This window comes from Gymnogyps californianus, chromosome 25 (genome assembly GCF_018139145.2).
Source record: "Gymnogyps californianus isolate 813 chromosome 25, ASM1813914v2, whole genome shotgun sequence".
Lineage (NCBI taxonomy): Eukaryota > Metazoa > Chordata > Aves > Accipitriformes > Cathartidae > Gymnogyps > Gymnogyps californianus.
This window is the reverse complement of record NC_059495.1, coordinates 1,177,811-1,205,553: the sequence shown is the minus strand read 5'-3', so window position 1 is coordinate 1,205,553 and position 27,743 is coordinate 1,177,811. Positions and strand designations below refer to the sequence as shown.

General features: G+C 53.0%; 1 protein-coding gene across 1 annotated transcript in view; it reads right to left on the bottom strand.

The window, feature by feature from the left end:
* CEP164 (centrosomal protein 164) overlaps positions 1-27,743 on the bottom strand; it is a 31,582-nt gene that overhangs the window by 2,633 nt on the left and 1,206 nt on the right. The window contains 24 exon segments of the mRNA XM_050910836.1: positions 1,273-1,387; positions 2,548-2,655; positions 3,702-3,727; positions 3,730-3,908; positions 4,097-4,164; positions 4,588-4,714; positions 5,275-5,453; positions 5,805-5,873; positions 6,761-6,844; positions 7,040-7,098; positions 7,101-7,182; positions 7,749-7,871; positions 8,174-8,305; positions 8,551-8,628; positions 9,224-9,440; positions 10,160-10,291; positions 11,556-11,774; positions 13,755-13,904; positions 15,538-15,623; positions 18,925-19,008; positions 20,366-20,449; positions 21,979-22,422; positions 24,813-24,923; positions 27,659-27,736. Of these exon segments, the coding sequence (XP_050766793.1) occupies positions 1,273-1,387; positions 2,548-2,655; positions 3,702-3,727; positions 3,730-3,908; positions 4,097-4,164; positions 4,588-4,714; positions 5,275-5,453; positions 5,805-5,873; positions 6,761-6,844; positions 7,040-7,098; positions 7,101-7,182; positions 7,749-7,871; positions 8,174-8,305; positions 8,551-8,628; positions 9,224-9,440; positions 10,160-10,291; positions 11,556-11,774; positions 13,755-13,904; positions 15,538-15,623; positions 18,925-19,008; positions 20,366-20,449; positions 21,979-22,422; positions 24,813-24,923; positions 27,659-27,736 (3,034 nt within the window).

The window sequence follows — 27,743 nt, the reverse complement described above, 5'->3', positions numbered from 1 at the left end:
AAAAAAAAAAAAAGGGATCACTGGGAAGGCAAGGGAGACACTGCCTCCCTGGCAGGAGGCCCGCTTCCCACTGCGTGTTACACTCAGAACAGATTGCTCAGACTCAGCTCGGAGTGGGATACGGAGGCAAAAACCTGGCTTTGCAGCCAGAGGAGAGAGAGACTGACAACGAGGATTTGCGCCTCGGAGGCTGCCTGGGCACAGAGTGGAGGAGAACCGTGACAGCAAGGACAAGATCCTCCAACGCTGCAAGGACGGGGCCTGCAGGACAAGGCTGGATCGGGATTAGCGTGCGTGTTTCGCCTCCCTGCTCCATCCCTCGGAGTCCTACTGTACCCTGTACCACACAGCCGTTAACGTAACAGCGATTCCCTTGCGAGCCCTTTCAAGGGCTGCCCCCCTCACGCTGGAAGCCCCAGTACTGCACCCTGCCTCTCAGACGAGAGCCTGGCACAGGAAAACACGCTTTACCTCAACGGTCTCGCCGCACACGAACTGAGGAGGCGGCAGAATGGGTTGCTTGCACTTCACACGCTCAGAAAAAGCAAAGCTCTCTAGGTCACTACAGCCAGGCTGGAGGGAGGACCGATAGGACTGTGCTGACACAAGGGCTCTCATCTTATGGCGAGAGAACACCCTTAAGTTTCCCGCGTGCCTGCAGGTTTTTTACCAATCAAGGTCAGAGAGACGATCCCAGGCTGGACAGCTTGTCCCCCCATAGGAAAGCTGTCTAAGTTTTCTTTAGGCTTCAGCCTTGCCAGCCTTTCTGCAAGCAACGCAACCCTCCTGCCTTCCGGCTGTTTGTGGGGAGCCCTTCTTCCCACCCGCACAACTCCAGTTACAGGCAACTGAAGGCAAACAAACAAGCACAAGCAGCAGACAGAGGGAATTGCAGCAGCCTCTCCTGCCAGAGATGTGAGGAAGAGGAAGCCCGGACACCTGCAGAAGAGCAATACAGCTCTGCAACAGCAGAGAGGGAAGAGCTGAAGCCAGATTTTATAATCCACTCTAAAAACAAAGGCAGAGATTTAAAAGGCAAGTTCACGCACCGATTCCGTCCCTCGTATCTGCCACTACAGGCAGGAAACAAGGTTTTCAAATCAAGCGTTATATACAGAGCAGTCCCAGTCACGGACAGCAGACCTGCCTTCGATGCTAAGGAGCACAAGGGAGAACAACAGAAGGTACATCAGAGGGGCGAGAGGGAAAGCCAGAACTAGGTCTAAAGCATCATACGTTGGGCACAGCGTATCAAGCCAGTCAGGCACTTACATTTAGGCTGACGTAGATTTACGCTGGATGTGCTGTTTGTGTCCTCAGAGTTGCTGAGATCAAAAGTCACCACCTTCTTGCATGCAGCACTCTTCAGCGTATCTTCATCTGAAAGCTGGTCAAAAGAAGGAAAACAACGCAAATAAAACCTGCTGCTCTGTCCCTGAAACATAAAAGTCACTGGAATACTGCCTACAGCTAGCCTACACAGGCTGGACTGCGCAGACAAGCATAGGCCAAGCAAAGGCAGACTCATCTTCAGTCCCTGACAGCAAAATCTGAAAGTCAAGAGGCTGCTTGGTCTCTGGAAGAGGCACGTGCGTGCACTAGAGGCCAAATCTAACAGCCATGCGAACGTGCCCTTCTAGGCAGAAGTCAAAGCGTTTTGTGCTTTAAGTAAGCCTCAAAACTCTTGCCCGGGCTAGGTCCTCTCTTTGCACCAAGGAGAAGTGCTTGGCCATCAAAGTCTCGTGCTCTTGCATCTGCTGCTGCCCTGCCTAAGGCCGCGTGGTCCCAGGCAGAGCTGAACAGATTCCAAGGCTTGCCTTGGTCAGGAAAGCAGACTCGATCCTAGCTCACACGAGGTGACCTGCCCTTGTTTTCTCTAGGCTTAAATCGTGCGGCTTTTTCAGGCTGCTTTCTGCATCCACTCTGCAGCCACAGGCTTAACAGCGAGGGCAGATGTCACCAGCAGAGGGAAGGCACGGTATTTGCCATCTTGACCAAGATACAGACAGCTAACAAGACATCTAGCCATTCTGACGAGAGGCTTTAGTTGATATCGTAGGATACTTCAGCGCATCGGCGTTAACAGCGATTCGTTTCTGACCTAACAAGCGACCTTCTCTCAAGCCAGCGCACTCAGCAGGTTTTCTCCACCCTAGTCCGTCCCTGCCGCCAGCAGCCCTGCCTGGCAAGCCGCCACCGCGGAAGAAAGTCTCCATCCCAAACCCCAGCCCACGTTTCTCCTGCTGGCTGCAGACCTAGGGAATCGCGGGGGCCGTAGTCCAGTTAGTTAGGTTCGTCGTTCTCTCCGACTGTGTGACTAGCCCGCTCTCCCACCCTTCTCAGCCAGACACGCCGTTCTGCGCTCAGAGAACGCGTTCCTAAAATCCAGCTCTGCCGGCCAACGCCAGCCTTTGGCCACCGGCTAAACAGCCCTCACGGGGACCAAAAGCCCGGCCGAGCCCCCAGCCTAGGGGAGGAGGCCAAGAGCTCTGGGCAGGGCGGGAGGGCAGCTGGGCAGGCCCAAGCGACAGGGATGCCGGTGGTTACCTCCTCCAGCAGCGAGGACTCCAGCTGGCTCAGCTTCTCTTCTTTCTTCTTCAGCAGCACCTGTCCTTTCCGCATAGCCGACTTCATCTTGTCCAACTGCTTTGCTTCCTGCAGCAGATCCGCGGCCGAGCCAAGGAGGAAAGTTAAACAACAACGATGGGAAATAATCTACATTAATGGTTAGGGCGACTTTCGTTATCTCACTTCTACTCGGCACTGCTGGAGTAAAATTGCTCCCAAGGCTTGGAGAGCATGGGCGTGGAGCGTACAGAGGGCAGAGCACATGCCTCGAAGCAAGTTCACCCCAGGGAAAAGGAGGTTTCACTTCCAAACCCCGCATCCAACAGGGTCAACAGCTTTGGTTCCGCAAACGTGAATGCTCTCTATAATCAGTGAAGGAAATTGTGACCTTCCCTGTCTTTGGTTGGCATATCAGCAGAGCTGACGAGTACTCGAGAACCCCTTTCCAAGCAAGAGTGAAATCGCTGTAGAGCTACAACCACAGACTCATACCTACTGATGGGATGGATACCTGTCACTTCCTTTACTACGAGGAGAAAGCGTTATGGGATTTGCATGACACACGACCACATACTTTCTCCAATTTTAAGGTCGCAAGAGCTCCAACTAACGATCAAGCTCCTGCAATCTAGCAAGCTACTGAGCGCCGGCTGCACTGCAGTGACTGCTTCGTAAAGCCTTCCCAGTCCAAAGCACACGCAGCGAAACAGAACTGGAACTATTCTACCGTGCAATGCTCTGTTAGCTGTGGGCTACGCATGCACACACAGGCGCTTTTGGTCGCTCATCTGATGCGCAGTAACATCACCGTGACCCAAAGCCTAAGTCAGGTTCCCATTAAGCCTGTTCCTCAGACACCGCATTTGCACCGTATTCCTGAAGCGCTCTCTCGGCCTTCCTGAAGTAATCTACAGCCAGCCCGAGAGGGGCAGGACTGACCCTTGTGTTACGATGAGGAAGACACAAGGAGGGACGAAGGCTGCATATCTGTCGTGATAGATACGCAAGATCTGATTTCCAGGAGGACCAAACACCCACAGGGGCCGAGCCAGGAATCGATCCCAGGGCTGCGGATTCATTTGGGCAGCCACGACGCCCGACATCCCTACGCAGGCAAGCGCTCAGGGGCTCACCTCTTCCAGGTTCTTGCGCACGCCTCCAGGAGCTGGGAGCTGTCGGGATCCTGCACCGCCTCCTGCGCTTTCCGCATATCTTGGCGCCACTGCTGCTTTGCAGCTTTCAGGGCCGTGTGCCTCTTCCTCATGGAGCGGGTCTGGCGCACCAGGAACTCCTTGGCGTTCCTGATAGAGATCCCTTCCGCGGAGATGTAGCTCCTGACGCTACGCGAAAGAAAGAGAGAGGCACCCTCCTGGCTTTCTGGGCTGACCGTGCCACCCTGCAAGCCCCATGCAGCACCCTCCCCAAAACCGGATTGCCGGTCCAGCGCGCGTAAACCCAAGCAAAGACATTTGCTTGTAAAACCAGCGCAAAAACATTTCCCAGAAGCAGCTGGCATACAGACACTCACTGATCAAATTGGAAGTCGCTGTCCTCATGGCTCTGAGAGGGTGGGGAAGCAGGCTCTCCGGATGAGTGCTGAGGAGTCGAAACATTTCAGAAACTAAGAAGTACGTACGGGAAACAGAAGCCCCAGACCCCATAAGAACCCAATTAGGAGCAAATACTCGGAATGACAGCACCGTGGTATCGCCCAGATCCAGAACCAGTGCCAGGGATGTTCTTTATGTGACTTTTGCAAAGTAACAAAGACGTTTCTGTCCCCGACCCAAGCCCTGGTTTTGACTCCAAGGGCACTCAAGTATCCCACACTCCTTTCCCCCCAGTAATAACAGACAGAAATCAACAAATACTACTAAGCGTATTGATGTCCCTGGCAAAGAAAAACGCATCACCGCATCGCGAATGAGTTCACACGGAAGGAACAAAAGCTGGGATTTTCAAGGGAGTTACAGCCTCAGATCTCGCAAGGCAAACGACTTTACAGTCTGCTTTACTCACAGCTTGAATAGTTTCTCTCAGGTCTTCAACATGGAGCTCAGCTTTCCTTCTTGGAGACTCCACACTTTCTTCTGCCTCCAGTTCTTTCAAGGCCTCCTGTTTGCTCCTGACAGCTGCCTCCAGCTCACTGCCACAAGAAAAGGCAACGGTGGCAGCACTTGGTTAGACTGCAGGTCCATCTAGCCCAGTAATCCATCTGCAACGGTGTCCAAAGCGACCTCCAGTTTCCAGGAGGGAAAGGGCCACAGACGTGCAGGACAACACCAGTATGGGGTCTGTGGTGTGATGTCAAACATCACCCCTGGCTGGGCAGGGAAACATTGCTTCACACCCTTACCCAGAAGCTCAGCTATCTTAGGAAAATCTTTTCTGTGCATTTCAGTGCCCCTCTCAAAGCCTCTTATTGACCTCACAAGACAGACGTGGAGGAGACAAACAAATGAACCTGACAAGGGGCAGCAAAGGGACAAGTTTACACAGCAAGTTATTAATAGATCTGGAAACAGACCCCAGGTCCTCCGTGCCCTCGACATGCAGTAAAACCACCATTAGGATTCTGAAGGAGTATGGCCCAACGTACAAGAAGCTCAGAGGTAAGGGAGAGGTTCCAGGTTAGGTTAGAGACGTTTCTGTTAGGGGCACAGGGTAGATTTTTTTCGTATTAGAGGATATTTCTCATACACACACCCGATGCGTTTCTGCAGCCTCTGGCTTCGGGTCTGCAACAAGTCCACCTGGGCCTCCAGCTCAGCTTTCTGGTCCTGGAGCTCTTCAAGAGACCGGCGCAGTTGCCGGGTGGACTCAAGGAGGCTGGCGTGCTCCCTCCTATTCTCCTCGAGGCGGAGCTGAGAAGCTAAAGCAGCTTCCTAGAAGAAAACCAAAAAAATCCCTCACAGTAGTTTCCCCAACACCAAAGTAAGAGGAGCACAACGAGCAAGAGCTTGCCACCCGCGCAGTTCACAGGAGGTCCCAGAGCTACAAATGCACACGCCACACGCCAATCCTGGAAGAACAGGACTGTCTCTTCTTGTTGGGAAACAGCTCAGAGCTAATCAAACTCCCAGCGGGATGGCACCCCAGGCTGAGGCAGGGAGGGATTTTCAGGCTCACGATTTAGAAGGACCAGCTTGCTTTTTTAAAGCCACAGTTCTAGCGTGCTGCCCTCACCCCCAAACGAAAAGCAGCACAGCACCTCTCCAGTGCTGAGACATACATACCTCTCTTTCTAGCTCAGTCCGTCTGTCTTCATCCAGCAGCTGCTGCCTTTTCTTTCTCAGAGACTCCTCCTAGATACAGATGAGAAAGCAGGTGAGCGTCAGAGCGAGGAGACCGCTGATGCTGAGCGGCACTTGAAGTACAGAGGTCAGGCCTAAGTCTCAAGACCGTTCCAAAATACCAGAGAGTTGTGATCAGTTTTGCTTTATTCCTCCCCACACACACTCAAGTTCCCCTCCCTTTGGTTGACTCCAAGTGAGAAGCTGGGAATATTTGCGTTCCTGTGGGAAGAACACCCCTTCCTGCTCAGCTGCGAGAGTATTCAAGGCACACGGCCATTCCTGCAGGATCTTGCTTTTGTGAAGCCTCTGGTTGCCTCCAGCATTTCTCCACCTTTTTACTTCCTCACTCCAGTGCTGCTTGGAAAGGAAGGGCTGACAGAAGCAAGGTTATCCACAGCCCTTGGCACAGGCCAGGACTTAAGGGATCTGGCAGGCAAGAGCACCAGCCAGTGATTTTTGCTGCGCCACAGGAGTGTTTGGAGTGCTTCCCTCTCCCACTCTGCTGCCCAAGATCCAGAAACACTCATTCCCTTTTCACGGCAGCAGGGAGAACAGGAGGTAAATCAGGAAGGGACCGACTAAAATCCAAAGTGATGCTGAGCAGGACGTGCCACCTTGAAAGGCTTTTACTATCCCTCCGTCACTCTTACAGCCACTTACTGTCTCCCAAAGCACTGAGCAAACCCAGAGCGCGGACCTTCCCTGCAAACATCAGCCGTGAGGCTGTGCCGCTAGGAACGCTTAGCCCTGCTCTGCCTTGCGGTGGAGGTTTTACCTGTAACTTGGATGGCAGCAAGAGCCCTGGCTGAGCACTTCTGAGAAGTCCCCGGCGGGGCAGCAGCCAGAGGAGCGGCACAGGCTAGGAAACCTCTGCCAGCCCAACAGGGCTGACTCACCTGGCTAAGGAGCTGCACTGATCTGGCTTTGACTGTCTTTGTGCGCATTTCAAGCTCGTTTTCCGAATCCTGGAGTTTTCTTTCCTGCACAGAGATGCCGAGTTAGAGAGAGAACGGCACAAGTTCCTCACTCGCCGGGCAGAGCTCTGCCACCAGGAGGAACAACGAAAGCTGGGGAAGCGTGACCTGCCACTTGGGGCACCCTGGGATGTCACCGTACCCAGGCCATCCCCAAGCAGCCCAGTCACAACGACCTGCTAGGCAAAGCGTCCTCCTCACCTTCTCCCTGTGCCTGTGCTGCAATGCAGCGAGCCGCTCGTCCAGCTCCGCCTGCAGGCTTTCACCTCCGCTTCATGAAGCTGTCGGAGGCGCACCATCTCACTTCGCAGGCCTTCAACCAGCTCTGCTCTTCGCTTTCTCTCCTGTTTGTTGCAAAATACGGACAAGAAAAGCATCTGAGCAAGCACAGGGTTCTCCAGCAAGGCAATGTGAACACGCAGGACACCCCCTCTGGAAAGCCAGCCCGTCACACCGCAGCTCCTGAGCAAACACCAAATTCAGCAGATGAAAACCTCTTGCTTACACAGATGACATTGTTGAGGGAATGGCTCAAGAAAGAAGAAACAACGCATGAAACTAAGGTTTTGTCACACACTGCCGACTGTATAGTCAAAAATGGGAGGCAGAAGGCTTTCCAGAACGGGCATCTGCAAAATGTGAATGATCTTCTCTCGTACAGAAGTCCACAAATGCATGTGGAAGTTGCCGGCACAGAGAGTATTTTGACAGCTTATCCTTATAACCCCAGCCTAAATTCACTTTACATCGTGGCAACAATGCCCAGTTCTCCTAGAAGAAAAGAAGTTTCCAACTCTAGGAGCGGCTGAGGTAGGCAGGTCTGGCAAGCAGCAGTGCCAGCCCAGGTACAGCCCAACTGAGCAAGCCACTACCGTCACCCCCCAAATTCACTGCTCTCCCCCAGCAGTACCTCCTCCTCGTACTGATCCTGAATCCGTGCAAGGACCTCCTGGTGCTCCTCTTTCATCCTCTCCATTTTCCTCTCGTGGTCTTTTTCCACTTCCTGGCGTGTTTCTCTCATAAGCTCGCTGAGCTGCAGGGATGACACGGAAGGATGTTTCTCCGAACTACAGCATTGCACTACAGCGGCCCCGCCAAGAGAGCAACCTCTCACATGAGCAGAAGGACTGAAGCTCAGAGTACCTTGCAAGCGGGATCAGGCTGGGGCGTGGGTAGTACAAGGCAAGCACCCTGGTGAGGTGAGATGCTGCAGGGGTGTCCTTTCCCCTAAGGCACCACCGTCCCCCCCGGGCAGGGGACGCGGCCTCGCAGACCTCACCGCGCATCCAAGGAGAGAGGGTGAAGAACCTTCAGGGATCCAAGGTGAATACTTGCCTCGTGTTCGTATTCTGTTACTTGATACGCTTTTTGCTGCGCTTTCTGCTCTGCTCTCTGCAAGTCTTCACGCAGCTGAGCCTCCTCGCTCCTCTGTGCCTCTGCTATCTGGGTTTGCAGGCTGGAAATGACCTGCCGCGAAAGCCGCCCAGAGACTCGTCACCCTTCTGGCAAGATCCGTTTAGTGCCCTCCTACAGAGAGCAAGCAGCGCGGCAAAGACCAGCGTGTGCAATCTCACCACCCCCTACTTGGAGCACGTCCAAATGCTGAGCCAGACCAGAACCACATTTAGGAAGCGGAAAAAAATTAATGCCACCTTTGGTGACAGTGTGGGGGAAAAAAAAACAATTTCCATTCTAAGGACGCCATCTTTTACCTTATGATGCTTCTCTTCCGCTGCAGATTTCAGCTGCTGGAGTTCAGCTGCAAACTGTTTCTCCAGCTCTTCTACTGCCTAGAGGAAGATGAGCAAGACAGTCTGCTGGAAAACCTCTACGCGTGGGGACATGCTGTACAAGATGCATTTGCAATTAATGTCTATCCACAAGCATCAAAAAAGCACAACGGTAAACTCCTTTCAAACCGGATTATGTACAAGGTGCCTTTATTCTCTCTGTGCTTTCCCTCCCAGGAGATCTCAGTGGATCTCAGTCACGCTGTGCTGGAAGGACTACGAACTGCCTCCATTCAAGAACTCCCCAGGCTCTCTGGAGGACTAAAGCAGCAGCCAAAGAGGTATTCTGATCTGATAAAATGGCTTGGTTTAGCTTGGCAGAGACACACAGCGGTCTTTCTCTTTTCTTCAGATGCAATGTGGCCAGTTAAATAATTGTTATTTAATCACCATTGTAATAAAAATTGGGGGAGTGCTCCTCCCCACCTCAATCATGCATCTAACAGCAAGCCTGGCATCTTCCCTTTATGTTTGAAGTGAGTCGTTATTAAAGCACATGCAGGCGTTACTTAACCTCAACGCTTGAACATAGCAATGCAAGCCAGGTCAGCATGCACAGCGTGGGTCTGACCCTAGCTGGCAATAAAGATCTCACCTTCTTCTTTTCCCTGTCTAATCTCTCCTTGAGCTCACTCAGGAATTGTTCCTTCTCTTGTTCCAGCTCAGTCATCTCTTTCTGCTGAGCTTCCTCCATTTCCAGCTTCATTTTCTCCAAAACCAGCTGCTGCTTCCTCTCCAGGCTCTCCTTCTCCATTACCTGCTGCGATTCCCACTCGTCTCTCAGTTTCTGCAGCGTGACCTCTTGCTCTGCCCTGGTAGGTTTGCAACAAGAACACAGAGAGAAGCAAGTCAGAATTCCGTACTTTACCACCAGCCTCCATTTAGGAACCAGAGCAGAGAGAAGACACTGCTATAGGGTAGGATGCAAGCCAGAAGAAACCGAGAACCACAGCACACAGATTCCCAAGTGTATCAACTAAGGCCTTGGAAATAAACAGCAAAGCAGTCAGGCGGAGACCTACCTGTCAGCTAAGTAAAAAAGAAACAACAAAGTGTAAGTTTTCCAGCGTCTGCCTTCTCTGCCTCCTCCAATTGTTTTCACGGGCTTTAAGAGCCGTTAGACGGAGACATCCACCCAAACCAAGCTACGCTGCCGAGCGCGCCTCTCCTTGTAGATGCCATTTCTTTCATTTACGCGCCCCAGAGCTGTGCCTGGCCCACCGTTACAGCAACACCTCTCTCCAGGACACTTAGGTACTACAAGTCTATTCGGCAAAATTTCATCAGCTCCAAGGCAGCAGAGCTGTTACCGTTAAGGTCCGTCAGCTTTGCCTTCTATCGACACACAGCTCCCCTGCACGAACAGCATCAGAGTTAGGGCCCCGTGCTTGCTACCAAGGCGGGGTACCAGCTGCGGGAGGCTCAGGAGGGCTAGTCCCTCCACTCTGAGCGGTTGCTGGTGGCGTGCAAGACGCTTCCCTCCCAAACCAGCAGAGTTTATGTCGCCAGGGCTGGCAGCAAAACTTTTCACCTTATCTTCTCCTTCTCTGCCTCGGTCTCTGAGGCGATTTTGGCTCGCAGCTTTGAGAGTCTCTCAGTTTCTTCCTTTCGGACACGCAACTCTTCCTCCTCAGAAACCTTTGCCAAATCTTCTTTTAGAGTCCTGAGAGATGAGCAACCAGGGGAAAAAAAAAAAAAAGGTTCAGGAGGCTTTAATATCTTCAGATCGCCTCCCCAAGGCCTATCGATCAGCTGCTGCTGCCGCTAGCTGTGCCTGCCCGAGTGATGCAGTCCCAGGGCTCCAGACCATTAATTTCCCTCCATACCTTCAGAACCTGGCTGCTGGCACGGGAGACGCAGCCCCCGAGCATCAAACTTCTGCGGCGCATTTTTAAAATGCGCTACCTCAGCATAGGTGGCACTTGGTGGGTTGTTGGTTTTTTTTTCCCCCCAGGTAAATGAAATCAACTCCCATTAAATGAAAGCAGGCTCCCAGCCAAGGTACCTGGATGCGTTAGTACATCTGTAAGCTTCGTATTTTCATATGACACCCTTTTTACTACTGCTTTATTACTGCTTAGCCATTTTTCCCTTCAGGTGCAATTTCTGCATCTTCCTTCGCACCCAAGACAGCATTCCCATGACATTTCATGTCAAGATACTGTTTCTGGCTGGCTCAGTGTGCCAGGAACGTGAGTATCAAGGCCACCTGAAATAAAATACAAGCCTTGATAGAGAAATCCTCCCAGGGAGAGGACACAGCTCCCAGTGCTGTTCCGCTCCCTGGATCGCTATTAGATCTTCGTGCCCTGGCTGGGTTTCACAGACATCCATGCCCTATCCCTTCAAGTCTTGTTTGGAAGTCCCTCTGTAAAACATACAGTACCAGAGTTCCAGATAGTTCCTCTGGGGTAACCTCATCTCCTCTAACGCTCCCATTTCCAGTCCTGTTACTACCATTTAGCCCAGGATTTGAACGTCTGCCAGGCGGTAAAGCTCCAAGCACTGAACTGGAAAAGACTTTTCCCAGGTTAACCGTAAGAGACGGGTTCAGAGCTCTGAAAGCTGCCTGTGTACCGAACCAGAGCTCATCCTGCAGGAGATGGGAAGATGCTCTCTCGTCTGTATTGCAGAGCGCTTTCCTGAGGCCGACCGTACTCTCTAGTGATCTGACAGCAGATCACTAGCTGTTTCAAGATGTGCACATCCTCACGCACAGAATTGCCTGTGCCAGGCAAAGAGTCCCGTACTCCTCCTCCCCAAAAGCCCTGGTTCTCGCCTCCTTTGCCCACAACGCTGCAAAGCAGCGCCACTTCCAAGGTGGTGGCCTGTAACAGCACAAGCCTGTGGCCACCGGCAATGAAATCGCAGCTAGGAAAGGCTCGGAGGAGAAATAGGGGGGGAAATGGAGTAAAAAAGGCAAGTACCTGAGGGATTTTTCTTTTTGCTGATGAAGCTTCTCAGCTTCCTCCTCCTCCTGCTGCCTCATCTCCTCCTGGAATTGCTGAATTTTCTCCTTCTTTGCTTGCAATAAATGCATTTTCTCTTGCTCAGGCTCAATCTCCATCTCCATGGCTATTCCCTCCAGGGATTCTTCACTAGGCTGGTTCGAGGACTGCTCCTGTTTGATTTCCTTCTCAGGTTGCCTACCAAAAAGAGAAAGCTCCTTTGGCAAAAGGCGGACAGAAAACTGAGCCACATGAAAGGAACAGCAACATCCCCCCAGACAGCATCGACTCCAAACCAAAAAGCTCAGGGGCCACCTACTCTACAAGCTTCACCGTCGACGAAGGGAAAGGACACGCAGAAGTCCCCGCTGGACCGCAGCCGCTTGCAGGCTGCTGCGGAGCCCTTGCTGTTTAGCTCACGGGAGGTGAGGAACAGCAGCGTAGGTGGGTGGAGGGCACCGAGGCAGGAGACAAGCTTGCCACAGGAAAGCGCTCTTGACGAGGCCGCTGGGGAACACGCAGCACATGCTCAAGGGTTCGGGTAGCACGTTATCTCAGGTAAGGGCTTGGGGATGCCCCCACGCGCCGCTGGCGGGCCCTCTCGTTGACTCCCAGAGAAACCAGTGTTAAACCCAGCCCTCGCAGCACTCGGGTCCTGGATAACTCGTATTTCGGCCCGCTGGAGCTCACCTTGCGAGGGCAACGCGGGCTCACTTCGGGAAGGATCTAGTAGCTATGAAACCCCGGCTAGGGCTGCCGGGCACAAAAGCAGACGCAATCAGCGCCTGTTATTCAGCCCGGGGCTTGGCAGCGCGCTTCTGATGGACCAGGTATTTTTCCTGCAATCGCAATCTAAAGCGTGCTGGGAGTTGGTCAGCTCTAGGCAACAGAAAGCCCTGAGCGCTCCAAAAATTCAAAACCAATCTGTTTCTAATTAAGTTTTTTCAGGCAGAGAGCAGCAAAATTATAAGGTCTGAGAGAGGCTGAAGGGGCAGGAGGGGAAAACGAAGATTAGACTAGGAAAAAAAATTTTGTTCTTTGCTAGTGAAAGCTGGAGCAGCAAGGTCTCGTCGTGCTCTGAGACTGCTAGCGTAAGGCAGAGGGACTGCTGTTTTGCCAGGAATCAGGGAAATAACAGCCCCAGTAATATAGCCTTGAGTCAAAAGAGAAAAGGTCACTTACGCAGCCATTAGCAAAAAGAACAGAGGAAAGAGTAGTTGGGTTCTGGAAAAATCCCGCTTCGCTAGTGCTCCCCCACGATGCTACATGCTCTGGGCCGACTGCAGAGATGCCTACAGAAGGTGTCATTTATCAGGCTGCTCTGCAAAGCAATTCAGCCACTTCCACCTTTTTATCACGTTCTTCCTTTTGCCCCAGTTCTTGATTAAAAAGAGATCCAGCCAACACACACACATTTACACAACTCAACGCAATTCCTAACAGAAAAAAGGGAGATACTGTGCTGGTCTCCACAAAGATTGCTTCTCCACCGCTTTGTCCCGAGAGACGCGCTGCCTATTTTTTCCAATTGCATCTGCTGATTTGTCATTTGACGTAGAAAGCAAAGTCAGCACAATCACTTCTACTGCTATCTTCTATCACAGTGGAACTGCGGGTACGTATCCGCAAAGACCATCAATTTAGTACAGCTATAGCCCACTGGCTTTTGCAGGGAGCCCGAGCTCTACCATCCTCCGCTCCGACCTTTATTCTCTCAAAGCAACCAATGTTCCCAGTGACTGTAAAAACGGGGTGATTTGTTGGGTTTTCGTTGTTTCCCCCCCCAGTCTCAGCAAGTGAACTCAGGAGTCTGTGTGAAAGCGTTTATCAAAGGAGGGTGAATGCTTACAGCCTCGTTAGCGACACTGCTAAGAAGAAGGAGGCTTTTCCAAGTACAAAGCAAACAGCTCTTCCTCCATCCCACGGAGCCCTGTGCCACAGGCCCCAAGGGCTGAGCTGCTGTTCTCACCCTCCCCGGTACAGACTGTTCGCTTGGCACTCTCGCCAGCGAAACAGCTGCTTGGGTTTGCAGACGGAGACGTTCGAGCTCCGCTGTGCCCACCAAACCGCGTCTCCTAGCGTGCTGACTTCACGCGCCGACTTCACACGCCACAAAGGGGAACAAAAGGACAAAAGCTGTTACGCTCACAACACCAGGGAGTTAGACAAAGCCCTTACGCTTTCTGCGGGGCAGCAAGCTCCTCCAGATTGATTAGGCTATCCAGCGATCCCTCCTCCGGCTCCTGGGCCACAGCCTCCTCCTGATTGGGATTTTCTAAAGCAACACACTTCTCTTCCGCTGTTGCACAAGCGCTTTGATCCCCCTCACTTCGCAGCACAAAAGAGGTAACAGAAGACCAGATTAGCGCAGATCAGAGTCTAGTGGCTGCTGCAGGTAGACGAGACAGGGGGAAGACGGGATGCGCAGCTGACTTAGACGGGCAGGGAGCCATGCCTGCCAACGGGACCCCTTTGTCCAACGTGGGGCTGCCAAAGGCACGGCAAAGCTCCAAGCCATTCCCACCACCTCGAGCCCTGCCAGACTAACAGGCAGCTGAGGACTTAACGGGCGTCAGTCTCAAAATGCTCAATCCCTTCCCTGGATTATCCCCCTCTCTTTCCAGGTCCTTAGAGAATTTCCCCAAGATAAAAGTCAGCCCCGTTAGCAATACTCACACTGTTGTCCAAATTACAGACGGAAATATTGGCAGGCATGTTTACATCTACAGTTCTACTTCATCTTGGAAGTACAGAGAGGAGAGACAAGGCAAGCACGAGCTAGCTTTACAGGCAGAGGGAAAGAGGGGATGCACGGCCGGGAAGCAGGTACCAAGTGATAAGGAGACAATTCCTGCGGGCAGAACACATTTTCGCGGACCTTCACGTGAACAGCTCCTCTAAGAGCAAGGCTGCAAATCCCAAGTGCACGCAGCCAGTCATTAAGATGGACTGCAGCTTCTTCAGTTCACAAGTTTTCCTGGCACAGGCAACCGCTTCTTGGTTCCCGGTGCCCCAGAGTATATGTAACTCTGCGCGGAGGCTAAGAGTTTTGACACGACTCATCTGTAAATGCCACACGCTGCAGCTCTCAAAGGGGGAAGGGAGGGGCTCGAGAGAGCACGGAGCTCGCTGCTCAGCGCAGTATTTCAACTGTTTTAAACAAGTCGCCACAAACAGGCTGAAAACAGCTCCCCTAGACCGTCTAGTCCTCGCAGTAACTAAGGGTCTGGAAGCCAGCATTGCTCTCGGGGTAACGGCTGGTGCACTCCCGAGTGAGTTGTCCACACACCAGGATATAAAACAGCTTAATGCTTACACCCGGTCAACCACCGGCTTGCTCTAGGCCGCCTCTACGGACGGAAGTGGAAGAGAACGGTTCGCGTTGCAGCTGGACTCGCCTGCCACCAGTAACAGGCACCAGGCTGGCCCCGGGAGCCTTCAGCTACCGGCTCTGCCCCGTGAAGAGCTGGCAGCCCAGCGGGACCAGCGCTGACCAAACCAGACAGGTCTGTCATTGGGCAACGGCCGGCGGCTAAGTCTTCCACGGTTAAAAACGCCACAGGGCACAAACACGCGATGTTAACAGGTTCAGACCATCTTGGCAAGAGCGTGACTTTCGCAGCCTTAGAAAGAAAGTCAGAGAGCTGTAAGGGGAACAGAAGCCAACTCCACATCTGGGGCAGTCACAAGGAAATGAAAGACAGGCAGTTTTGCTGCCTACCCAGCCAGAAGCTGAAACGAAGCTGAAATCTGCTGAGACAGTACTAAGGAGGTGGCAGGAGAAGTGAGAGGTTTAGTGGGAAAGACCTTGTGAGAAGCTGCAGCATCTCAGGGTGTTCTACAGGGGACACCTGTACAGGTTACAGTGACTGGAGCAGAGCAGGGGCGGACAAGACGGGAAAGCCATCCGGAGCTAGAGCCATCCACGCCTCCTTTGTTGCTCTGACTGTTTGTACCATACCTCTCAGCAGCTTTTGTTCTTTTGCTTTGCTCTTCCTCTACACTGGCTTTGCTTTGGTCTTTTTCCTCTTCTCCCAGCTCCTGGGCCTGCAGGTAAAAGCAAACAGTGTGGAGTTTGCTGGCTCCTTCACCATCAAAGCCTCTCCGGACCTTACAGGGGTTCTGCTGAAGGGCAGCACCGCTCTGGTCCAGCGCATCGGCACCGAGCCCGAGGACCAAACAGCATCCGCAGGCTGCTCCAGAAGGCCCAGCTGAACGCGCCAGCCTCCTCACCGGCAGGTAACCCAGAGCCTCAAAACATCACAGGAACGCCTTGCAGGAGCGGTTCCTGCAGCACAACCGAGAGGCCTGGGAGCACAGCTCTCCAGGTTGTGTCAGGTTATGGTCTGGGGGTTGCTTTTTCAGTACGGAAAGTGAACTCCCTGCCAGCACCAAGCACTTGGGACACAGGTTTGGTTTTTTCCTGAAGGTCATCTTACACATCCAAGTAGCACTAAGCTCCCTGAAAAGCGTAGGACAAAAGTCTCCTAGAAGAGGAATGTCACACGCACGAGAGTGAAATAATGTGCGGTGGCCATAAGGCAAACTGATATATTGGCCGTGACCAAAATCACAACAGGACTCAGCCCTGCCTCGCATCCTGGTTCTCAGGCAGATTGCCATGGGCCGCATACACAAAGCCTCACCTGCCCCAGGGATTTCTGGCTACTCACTCCAGAACACATCGGTTTGGGTGCTGCTAAAGGAGCCAGCCCCCTCGGTAACGCACCCTGAGCAACTTCAGGTGGCTTGTTGATGGCATAGTAAATACTTGAAACGTGAATAGCAAATATTTGAGTACGAAAGAGCCGGCTGCTCCTTTTCCCACCTGCCAGCTACCAGGCACCTCTGTCGCCGCAGCAGGCACGCACAAACACGCGCTGCGCCGTTCGCCTGGGGAGGGGCAGAACGTCCCTCTTCAAGCTGTCAGCCCCACGCGAGAACAGCGGTACGGGCTCATCCTCCTCCCCGCTGAGGTTGCCGGCCCCCAGAAGAGTAGCCCATTCATAAATTCTTGGGGACCACAGACACAGCAGGTGAGCTCAGCCCTTGCCACGCGGGAGCGTACCGTGGAGCAGGGCCAAAATACCACAGAATTAAACCCGCGGTAATTTATGCAAATGTTCAGTGGAACAAACGGCAGAAGGATTCCCTGCAAGTGCTGTCACCTTCCATCACGTCAGCCTGGTCAGAGCTCTCCCAGGCAGCTCCCTCCCCCCAGCCTCCCTCCTACCCCGGTGTAACTAATGACTTTGATTCCCGAGAACCGAGGAGCTCAGCAAATGTCTCCTGGCTCAAAACGGGCTCTGTCACTGCTGCCTGTGAAAGGAAGGAAGCCAGACAAACGGAGAGCGAGATCTTCCTGGGAAGAGGGATAACCAGTCACAGGGTAACGCTGCTGAGCCCACGCACGGGGCCACTGCCGCACCCCTGCCCAACAGGCCTTCCCAGGAGGGCAGTCCCTCCCCAGCAATCACGGGCTGCAGGAATCTCTGGACACACCGGAGAAGGCGAAGACAGCATCTGCCTGCAGGGAACAAGGGCCGATTTTAAGCCTCGTCTGTGAAATTACCAGAGCGCCTTGCCCCTCCGGTTGCCTCAGGATCCCCAGCGGTCCCAGTACCGCAAGCAGCTGAGCTTTCTGCCCCGCTTAAACGCCGGGCTGCGTCCCACAGAGCACATCTCTTGCGGACACAGGAAAGCGGGATGACAGGTAATAGGCCCTCTCCTCCCTCTGCACGGCCCAGCTCCCAAGGGAGCTCAGCAGGAGGATCCCCACGGTCTCCAGCACACATCAGCTTAGCTCGCGTGCCTGCTTCCAGCTCCTCACCGCCGTCACCCTCAGTGCAGCAGCAGGGCCGGCAAAGCAGGATGCCAGCGCTTTAAATGCCTGTTAAGTGAAGGGTGAAGGGAGCAGCCTCCCCGCTGCCAGCAGAGAAGCCAGGTCTAGCAGGAAGCAGCCCACACAGCCTCCGCAAGCGACCGCAGCTCCTGCCAAAACACGCTAACCGAAAACCTCCAATACCGTGCTCACGCAGCTGACAGAGGTGGCCTTTTTTTAAAACAGAATATTTTGCCAATATAGTCAAAGCAAGGCAAGCTCATTACGTGGAAGTAAGCGCGTTCCTACAACCCAGAGTCGCTTCAGACTAGCCTCTCTCTACAGACACAAAAGAGCAGCTGCAGTTCTGCGGGGAGCACCATTTCAAATCCACCTCTCTCCTCCAGACAGGGCTGTAACAAACTCCAAATGTGGCTGCTCCAACAAGACATTTGTATGCAGGGCGACCGCGCCGCAGCGAGAGGGAGAGGGGAGAACACAGCAGGCACATGTTTTGTTTTCCCTTCACATCTGATTACGCTCATTATTAGGCACAAGAGGACAGGTGTATTCTCCAGACACAACCTTACAAACTGGATTGCTCCTCTCTGCTGGACAAGCGGCGAGTTTGCCACTCGAGGTCTCCTCCAGTGCAGCTCATCAACTCGCTTACAATCAGAGCAAGGCTGAGTAACCCCGGCTGGAGCCCGACCCTCCGCCTCGCTGTGCGGCACGCTCCTCCAGCCAACGCGCTGATGAGCCGAGATGGCGCGGGAGAGGGGTAGCTCAGAGGGCTCCATAGGAACGCGGGGCTGCGGAAGCCAACTCAGTAACACGCTGCGAAGACGAGGATAAAACCTCGAGATGCACAGCAATCTTCTTCAGTCGGAACTGCCCGGCCATAGTTACATCCCGGGCTAACGTGGTATAGGAAGCACAGACACGTGCATGCGCACATACGCTCCTGCACGTGCCACAGCCTCACTGAAAGGAGCCTGTTTCTCCCCCTACATGGAAGCAGGCAAGACAACCAAATGCTTAAAAATAAGCTTCCCTATACCAAAATCTGTCAGAGGGAGTTAACCTCCTTCTCTTCCCATTTATGCTATCGTGTTCTGTTACACAAATCCTTTCCATCTGCTTAAGAGAAAGAAAAGGACAAATATGCTCACAAAAGAGAAAAGTAAAATAGACTCTGCTTCCCACCATTCCCCAGAAAAGCCACTTATCCACGCCTGTATCGGGGCAGGGAAAGCACACATGTGAGCTTGCACGCATGCGCGCACCCCTCACAAGCCACCTCTGCTCAAAGTTTATGTTCTTTGCGTAGCTACCTGCATCTCATCTCTGCAGACAAAACAACGCACTAGTAGCACTGCCCTCATCCCTGACACTTGACACATCACTTCTGTTTGCCTCTGCAAAGCCTTTCTGCCGATAGCATCATCCTCTTATTAGTGCACCAGAATACAGTATTTTACCCTGCCTGTTCACAGATCGGTCCCTGATCACATATATAGCACTTACCTTGCACGTGGGGCTGTCCAAAGCAGGAGACAGAACCCCCACATCCAGTACCTGCTCAGAAAGGCGGCTCCGGAAGCCCAAGTCCTAAAGAAGAAAGCAGAAAAGGATCAGTGTCTGACGAGCGTCTGCAGGTTTTGCCAGAGATCCCGAGACGAGACCAAAATCCTAGCGCAGCTTGGGATCCACACTCGCCACCCCACTGACAGCAAGTCTTTCGTAGCACTAGATACTGGAAGGTTTAGAAAGGTTTACAGGACGTAGGAGATGGCTATCCCAAGACTCAGGCCCGCATCCAAGCATCGGTCATATCTGTACCGCAGACAGACAGACGGCTCTGTTCGTGGCTCGACCAGCAGCGAGTCGGGTTTGTCTCCCTCTTTCCCAAGGTGCAGAGGCACAGGCAGGCGAGGCGGTTTACGCAGAGCTACCTGCTGGGACGACGGCAGACGAGGGCGCTCAGTAAATCAGGGTTCCCTACGGGCTTGGCCACCAGGAGCGTGCAGCGCAGAGGCTCCCTTCACTGATGGTCCCCGGGGAAACTCTCCCTGTGAGGCCAGGGGACCGCAGGGCCGCACAGGGAGGACACCGTGGGATCGCAGGGCGGCGAGCTCTGTCACGCTTCCACGCCGCCAACCACAGCAGGCAGGGCTGACACCCGGTACGTCCAAAGCGAGCAGATCTTCCCCCGGCCTCTGCTGCTCTCCTTCATGATACTGCTGCAGATTTCCCGAGGTTTTTTCCTAAAAGTCAGCTCCTGCAAGTTGCCCACAAGCTATTCACTCTCCGAGATAATTCTCCCTCCTGGCAGAGTCTCTGGGGGTCCTCGCACTTGGCTGCACACAGGGAGCGTGTGCGCGCACACGTGCTCACAAGCGAGCACTACAAGAGGTATTGTTTGAGGCGGCAGCCACTTGCCAACGCACAGGCTTGTACTAACACCGATAAATAATGATATTCTCAGCCATTTGCCGGCCATGCTGCCTCTGCTCCCACTGGCAGATGGCAATGGCAGTTTCCTGTGGAGATGAAGAGCTGCTGATGGGCATCTCCCCCCCATCTCAGGGCTACCCTCCTGCATCCTCTCCCTCTGGGACCTCGCGGAGCCAGCTCTCCCGGCCATACAGACTCCCCTTAGAAAAAGCCACTGAGTCCCTCAAAGCGTAATTCTTCCCTTGCTTATTATTTTCCTTTTTGCAATTACCCGAGTACAGTCCCAGCTCTAAGCGACCTACTTTTCCAGGGATATTACCTCGCCCACAGACAGAACCTGCTAAGCGCAGGACGACGTTGCTGGCCTGTGCCACAGCTGTAAGGTCGTTGCTTCGCAGTTAAGGAGTCGGGCAGTTGGACTGCAAGAGGTGGGCGTAGCACGAGCCGGCTGCGCGTTCCCGGAGAAACGTGAAGCCCACACCCAAGGGACAAGGAGCTTTTCGTGACTCACCATAGGCCGAAGCAGCTCACGGTCCGAGCTGTTAGAGACTTGCAAGTCCTCCCCACACTCGCTGGTCTCGGATGCCTTTGAAAGCTGAGAGGAGATATGCATTACAGCCTGTACGTGTCTTACCCCTGCAGCTTCACCTAGGCGTTTCCAACAAGACGACAACTGATAGGGGGAAGACAAATCTGGCCTCTCTATAACATCGGAAAGAAAAGGTGACCGAACATCACGGGAAGGACACTAAGGGTGCGACCCACAAGACAAGCACAAAACACCACTTCACAGGAGGGCAGGGGCAGGAGATGGGACTGGGGAGGGCAAAGAAGTGCTCTTCAAATATCCCTGATAAAGGGCACTTGCTTGCTGGCCTCTGTTCCTTCTGCAAGGACCTCTGCAGCTCTCAGAACTCCCCAGCCCCCCTCACAAATGGGTACAGCCACACAGAACAGTACCACGGTCTTAAGAGGACTTGAAAGTACACCTTGCCGTGCCTAACCGCAGCGAGGACTCCTATGCGCCCGGCTGTCGTGAAACAGAACGTAACTGTTCGATGTGAACACCCGTGTGGCCCTGCTGACTTCAGCAGAACTACCCGGACACATAAAGCAAGCATGCAGGTAAGTGTTTGTAAGAGCAAAGCTTCCAGCTTTAAGCTCTTGAGGACAGAGCCTGTTTTCCAGGCTCAGTTTTACAGCTTATCGTTTCTTAAAGACATTACCCATCGATGGAACTAGAAAAAAAAAAAAAAAATCATCAAAATCAGCAGGAAGGAAGCTAGATTGGAAAGAGATAGTTTATCAGATCTCACATTCTAACGCTTCTGGAGGACGCTGAGCAGGAGCGGCTAGCGTGCGTCTGTCTGGCACCCCAGTCGCAGGGGCCCGGCCATGAACCCATCCGCACCTTGTGACACTTAATGGTGGCTCTCCTGCCAGGGACTGCACAATCAAACACCGCGGTTCAGCTGACCGCAGTCAGCTGTGGGCCAGTTCTCCTCCCAGAGAGTGCTAGAAAAGCCGTGGGCAGACTGGAAGGTCCTGCGCTCGGCAGACTAGAGCTACGGCTCCGGAGCCAGCCCCGAGGTACCGTCCTTCCCCACTCTGACCTCGCACCTCCCCGCCGCATCCTTCCGCAGAGCCGCGAATATCGCAGCTGGCAGCTCACTTTACACTTTTGCCCCGTCTCTGCGTAAGCTGAGAGAAACAACAGAAGGAGAGAAACAAAGCAGCACGGACAGCTGGGCTTGGTGTGAACTTCATTATAAAACCTGCTTGCTTAGTACAGATGGCAGCACTGAAAGCTGAGACTTATTTCTCCTCCAAGACTCGAAACACCCGTCACAGTTCAGGGTTTTTGCCTGTCGGTTGCTTTGGACAGCACTTTGTGTATGCATAAAAGAATGATTTCCTAGCTCGGTACTAAAGATGCCGATCCGGGAATTCAGAGCACTTGTGCCCCCCCAGGAACACCCTGCTGATTAGGAAAGCACTTACACTCTCTTAAGAGAAAACCAGTAAGTGCTCAAAGAGCTTTCCTGAATCAGGGCCTTACAAAGCAACGGGAACAGCCACAGCAGCTTCCACACCAAACCCAACCCATGCAGGCAGGTCTCTTACTTTGCCAGCATCCAGCCTGCTGTCTGTTTTCAGATCAGCTGCTGCTTCTTCCCTCATTTCATTCGCTGTCTTTTCACCAACAGACACGGCGTCGACCGCGGCGGCCGGGCTTGCCAGCTGATCTGCCTCAGCGGCTTCAGCAGCCGGAGATGCAGCTCGAGGTTGCCCAGGACCGCTGGCCACATCTGTCCCTGCTGCGCTCCTTTCCCCCAGAGACCGTGGCAGCTCATCAGCTGCCGAGGTGTCACCTTCCACCTCGGCATCTTGCGTGCCCAGTAGTTCATTCCCAGCGAGCTTCCCATCGGACTCCTCCTTGTTCTGGCCAGACAGGCTACTGTCAGCATCTCCGGGAAGGACTTGAACTGGAGTCGGAGGGCACGCAGCGTCAGAATCCAAGGAAGACTCTTGCCCTTCTTCAGCGTGTCTTGATTTTAAAGACTCCTTCTAGGCAGCAAGTCAGACACAATTATAGCTACAACGTTCTTTACCCCCTCTCTGGGGGGATGCGGGGGTCAGAAATAGCATGGGTTCTCCTACAGCAAGCAGCGAAATCGCAAAGCTTTGGGTGACTTCAAGACCGGTTTGATTTCTTTTCGTACAGTCCCTTTCAAAGACGAGGAACTTCATTAAGATAAACACACTCATGTCTTGAGCTCAGGCTTTTTTTAATCCGTTGCTTTTTTTATTCACAGGCTCTCAGCGGATAAGAGTTAGCAGTGGCTGCCGCAAGGCCCATCAGCCTCTGGGAGCACCTACATGCTCTGCGGTAGACCCACTTACGCTTCCACATTGGATCTGTTCAGTGAAAGACGGAAATTTGCAAGAAACTCTTACCGGGCATTTAACTTCTGCCTGAAATTATAAGCAGAAAAGAAGAAGTAGGCAGGATGCAATCATCCCACCTTCCAGCGGGACAAACCGGAGGGCAGGTACCGATTTAAGCCACCCTTCCGAGCTCAGAACGAGACCGTGACTAGCTAACACACTAGACTGAGAAATGGCAGAACCCACCGGCCTTGGGAAAAAAACAATCCCGAATTAAAGCTTAGTCACCCAAAGGTTTGACTGCCTCTCCCAGCAGCGGGGAGGCCCACAAAACTCACAACAAAAAGCGCGATAGCCAGGAGGAAGGAGGAAAAGGTTCCCTCATCAGTATGCAAACAAAACTGCTAGCACATCCTACTTTCTCACCGTTTTATTAAGGCTGTGGTGTCTTGTCAGAGATTAGCTGCAGCCTGTGTACAGCATGTACCATACACAGACCGCATATTTTAACGATGTATTTTTAATCAAAGCGCAACTGGAATGCTGTCAGCGTTAAACCCGGAGCTGCAGCAAAGTGGAGGAACGTCTCCTGGCATGTCATTTGAGAGACCTTCTCAGGGCTGAGCGCGCCATCCATCAGCCCAGGGAGGAGGACAGGGAAATCTAATCACCGGGTACTTTCCAAAAAACCTGCAGTTCAGAGCCTCACCTGCAATTCGCCGAGTAATAAATGAAAGCTTACGGCCCCGTTCCAGTTCGGTGCCTGCTTAGCAGAGGTTCACAAGCACGCCACCGAATCGCTAGCCAGCCGCACGAGGCTCTGCAAAGGCCCTGATAACACCTTTATTCCAGAACCCAAAAAAACGCGTGCAAGTGGCATTTCTTTAGTGTCACTCCGGTGGAGGAGTCCTCATTACGCTTCCTTTTATCTGGGGATTAGGGCATCTGGAAAGTTGTGCTCCCTTTTGGACAGGCTCGCTTTAGAGTTTTCCTGGGGACCTCTCTCCAGGACATCCGACAGCGCCCGAGAAAAGATACGCCAAATGAGACCGATCAGGATTCTTATGCTTGTAAACAGCACACAGAAATTTCCCTTTGAGGAGCACACACACCACAACAGAACGCACCCGTGTATCCAATAATGCTCTGCACACAAAAAGATTTCTCCCCAGGCAAGTTTACCTCGGTTACTAAAATAGCCCAGAATAATTTCTTTAGCTGGTAGAATCCTATTTTAAGGACAGATACAGACAAAACTTGTGTTAACATTATACTTTAACGATCACAAATGCAGCTCTCCGGAAGAGGGACCTATGCCGATCAGACACACGGGTGGAAGAGGAGGGAGGTGCTCCTCGTGCAAAAACAGACTATGGATTTTCTATGGATTTCAGAGCTAGGACAGGTCAGTCAGGTTATAATTGGCTTTAGCTGATCTTTTCACAAACTGTAACACATTTTACCTGCAGCTGAGTGACACTAACTGATGTGAAATTTCTGCCTACCAAATCCGTACTTCCAGACTTCCAGCGATCGGCATGAGTCTGGAGAAAAGCACATCGATACCAATGGGACCAGGTTTTGGAAAGGCATCTGATCCAGAGATGAACAGACAGGATGAACAGCAGCCACCGAAACCAAATCCTACTCATCTCGGGAAACAGGGTGACCACGCCACCTCTTCAGACTTTAGCATGCTAACATGAGAGATTACAACAAATTTCACATTCGTTCTGCCTTTAAAAGGAAAAGAAAGAGGCAAAATCTCATACTGCACACAGAGTGCCTTTGAAAGGTGATGTGCTCCCCCCTTGCTCCCTGATTTCAGGCTGTTCTCAGGCACAGAAGTACAGAGAGGGGGGTTAGGTTTGCCAGCCCTCATCTGGGCAGCATTTGCCCTTGGTTTTTAAGTCTACACCTCTCTCCGTGCAGGTAATGCTTTAACCAGCAAAAGCAACAAACCAAGCAACTATCAGATCCACACCACAAGACTAGAAGCTGCCTACTGCATGCAAAGCTTCAGCGACATCATGCAAGCAGGACCGTGACGTCGGACAGCCACTCATCACCTCTCTCAGCCTGCCAGCTTCCTCTGCGGGACTCCCTGGGTGCTGGAGATCAGCTTCGGCAACATCAGCTAACCGGCTGCCACAGTTTTCCTCCGCTGCTTTGCTGTTCTCCTAGTAGGTGGGGGTAACATATCCACTAGCAAAAGTCCTCACACCACCTTTCCAAGCTGGCAGGGTCACCCGCCTGTGACGGGTCACCGCCCTGCGTGTCACCCACTGCACGCACCCCTGGAGCGGAAAGCTCGCTGGCCGAACAGCTTTCCAACCTCTGCTCAGGAGCTCACAGGCCCAGGTTCCCAAACAGCGAACTCTTTATGCTCCCCATGCTTTACTGCTGCTGCTGCTGCGGCTTTTGCTGCCGGCCAGCTCAATGAACTCGCTGTTCTACCAGACTCTTCGCAGCTCAGGACTCCCCACGAGCCGTGGCTCACTACAGCAGCTCTCAGCCACGCTCCCACAGCACGGGAGAGAGCAACGCTACAAACACAGCAGCCATTCCTCCCCTTTCACTAGTCATCCCTGCGCCGCTATTTTATGGATGTCTTTGTTTCCTGGGAACCAGCAGCACTGCTTCCTGCACATGCATCTCTGCAGTAGCACACGAGCTGTGTTGCGCAATGTTTATTTACAGAGACAGCTCCCTTTCACACATCTCCATCTGGTAAAGCAGCCTTGCATGGTAATTTCCCACCACACAAAAGACCCCCTTGACTCCCAGTGTTTACCCAGAGATTGACCTGTACAGAAGGCAGAGTACTAAACCTCCCAAGCTGCAAGCACTGCATCAGGGGATCACTTCTGCTGCCAGGAGACCCTCTCCCCAGGCACCCAGAGATGCTTCCAGACCTTTTCCGCCTCTTGCCCCTTCCAGCAGTATCCCAAAGCCCTTTTGTAGTTTAGGGCAGAGCCTCACATGTCTGCAGTGACTATTCCATCGCAGGAATTCAGAAGGCAGGAAAGCTGGGTTCAGGTGAGAGCTAACCCCACCAGCAGCCAAGCAAACCGAGCCGCCTAGAAGGGGCCCTCTTTCCAAGAGCACATTCTAACTACTACACATAAACCTCACACCTCAAGTTCTCCAGCATCTGACTCGGGTCTCCTTTTCAGTGCCTCTTCCCCAGTTCACGTATTCCTTGCTCCAGAAAAGCCCACTGAGAGGGGTAGCATTTCCTCCTCCTCCTCTCCCAGACGCTCGTGCCATCTTCGATGCAGCCTCCGCTCTCACCCAACGTCCTTGCGTCTCAGCAAGGCACTAAAACCACATGCTTTTTTTCTTTGAATATAGGTATTCAACCCCGATCCACAGGCTACACGAAGCCAGGTTGGTTTGGTTTTTTTTTTCCCCATCACTTCACCCCATTACTGCTTAGATTTGCCCCCTGTAGGGCTTGCTATATGAATCCTTTCCTCCTCTCTGTTTTGTAAGGAAGCTGGAGAATGGCTGGGGCTGCAGGCTGAGGCTCGCTCACAGCAATGCTTTTCTACTGCCACCTCATGGAACTACAAAAGAATTATATTTTCCAGTGGGGCACTAATATCTTATCAGGACGAAGATATCACCCATCTGGGTTAACAGAGCCTGGCTGTCGGGCGGCAATTGCCATTTCATAATAGATTCCTGAAGCCCTGCCGCGGCACTGAAATGCCAAGACAGCTCTTTGTTCCCGGACCCATTAACATTTCAGTGACGAATTGGGCCCCGACAGGCTGCTTGTTGTGCGGAGATGAGAGAGTCGGGCCTTTCTTTTTCACATCCACTTTAGCATAAGCCTTTGCCGTTTCGGCCCAGCACTGTGAATGGGTTCTCCGGCAAAGTACTTTACAGCTTAATTTTCGTATGCCGTGAAAAGGATAAGGGAAATACTGTAAAACACTTGAAAAGAAATTAATTTGCCTTTCAGATACTGGAACAGAATTTTCAAAGCGGTGAGAACGGATTAATGTCAGCGCACGCAGTCGGGCTGAATCACCAGAGCTGCTTGCAAGGCACTTCCCATTGTGCCCTTGTCATCTTAAGCCTGATCACCGCTAAGAAAGCGCAGGCAGAGAGCACACACCCACACGGAACGCAAAATGTCTGCACGAGGCCACGCGTGTACTGAACTCGTTGCTGACGCTCCGTGTCTGAGCCGTGGAATCTATCAGCAGTGCAAGAAGAAAGAAAACAGGTCTTAGGTTGCCACAGAAGAGCGGCCGTGTGTGGTCCACGTGGAAGCTTCTAAGATTCTCGTGGAACTGAGCGACAGCGCAAGAATGGCGTTTCCAGAGTACGTTCCCCTCTCCTCTCCCCAACGCCACCACGGCAACTTCAGCTGAGAACGAGCCTCCTTTCTACACTCACTCAAAAAAGCAACGCGGAAGCAAACCGCGCCTCTTCCTCAACAAGCCTTCCTCCCACAGCAAGCGCAGCGGCACCTCTCTGATCCGAGACCCTCTCCTCTCTGCTGTTCCTTGGAAGAGCTGATTTCCAGCTTGCCTGTCACACCTACGTGGCTTTAGGTTTCTCTGCTTTAGAATGAAACAGAGCTCCACCCTGTGCAAAGATGCTGTCTCCTCAAATCCCGTCTACCAAACCGCAAGCATTCTCCCCTTCAAGCACAAACTCGCCTCCGATACCCACACCGCTGTCCCCTGCGGACCGCATCTGGCTTCTCATACACCCCCCCCAGCCCTGCTGCTGGGCCTTCTGCTCCATCAGTCTGCTCCAGGTTGTTCCTGCTCATAAATGACATGGGCACCTCTCCTACGCTCTCAGTCCCCAGCCCAGGTGCTGCCCGGGCAGTGCCGCAGCTCCTCTCCTGCCCGGGCAGTGCCTCCTGCCCGTCTCGCATCACCCGCCTTCTTACCTCAGAGTCAAAGCTGCCGCCCAGGGCGCTGACATCCACGTGCAGGTTTTTGAACAGTCTTGCTGTCCCACGGAGACTCTAAAGG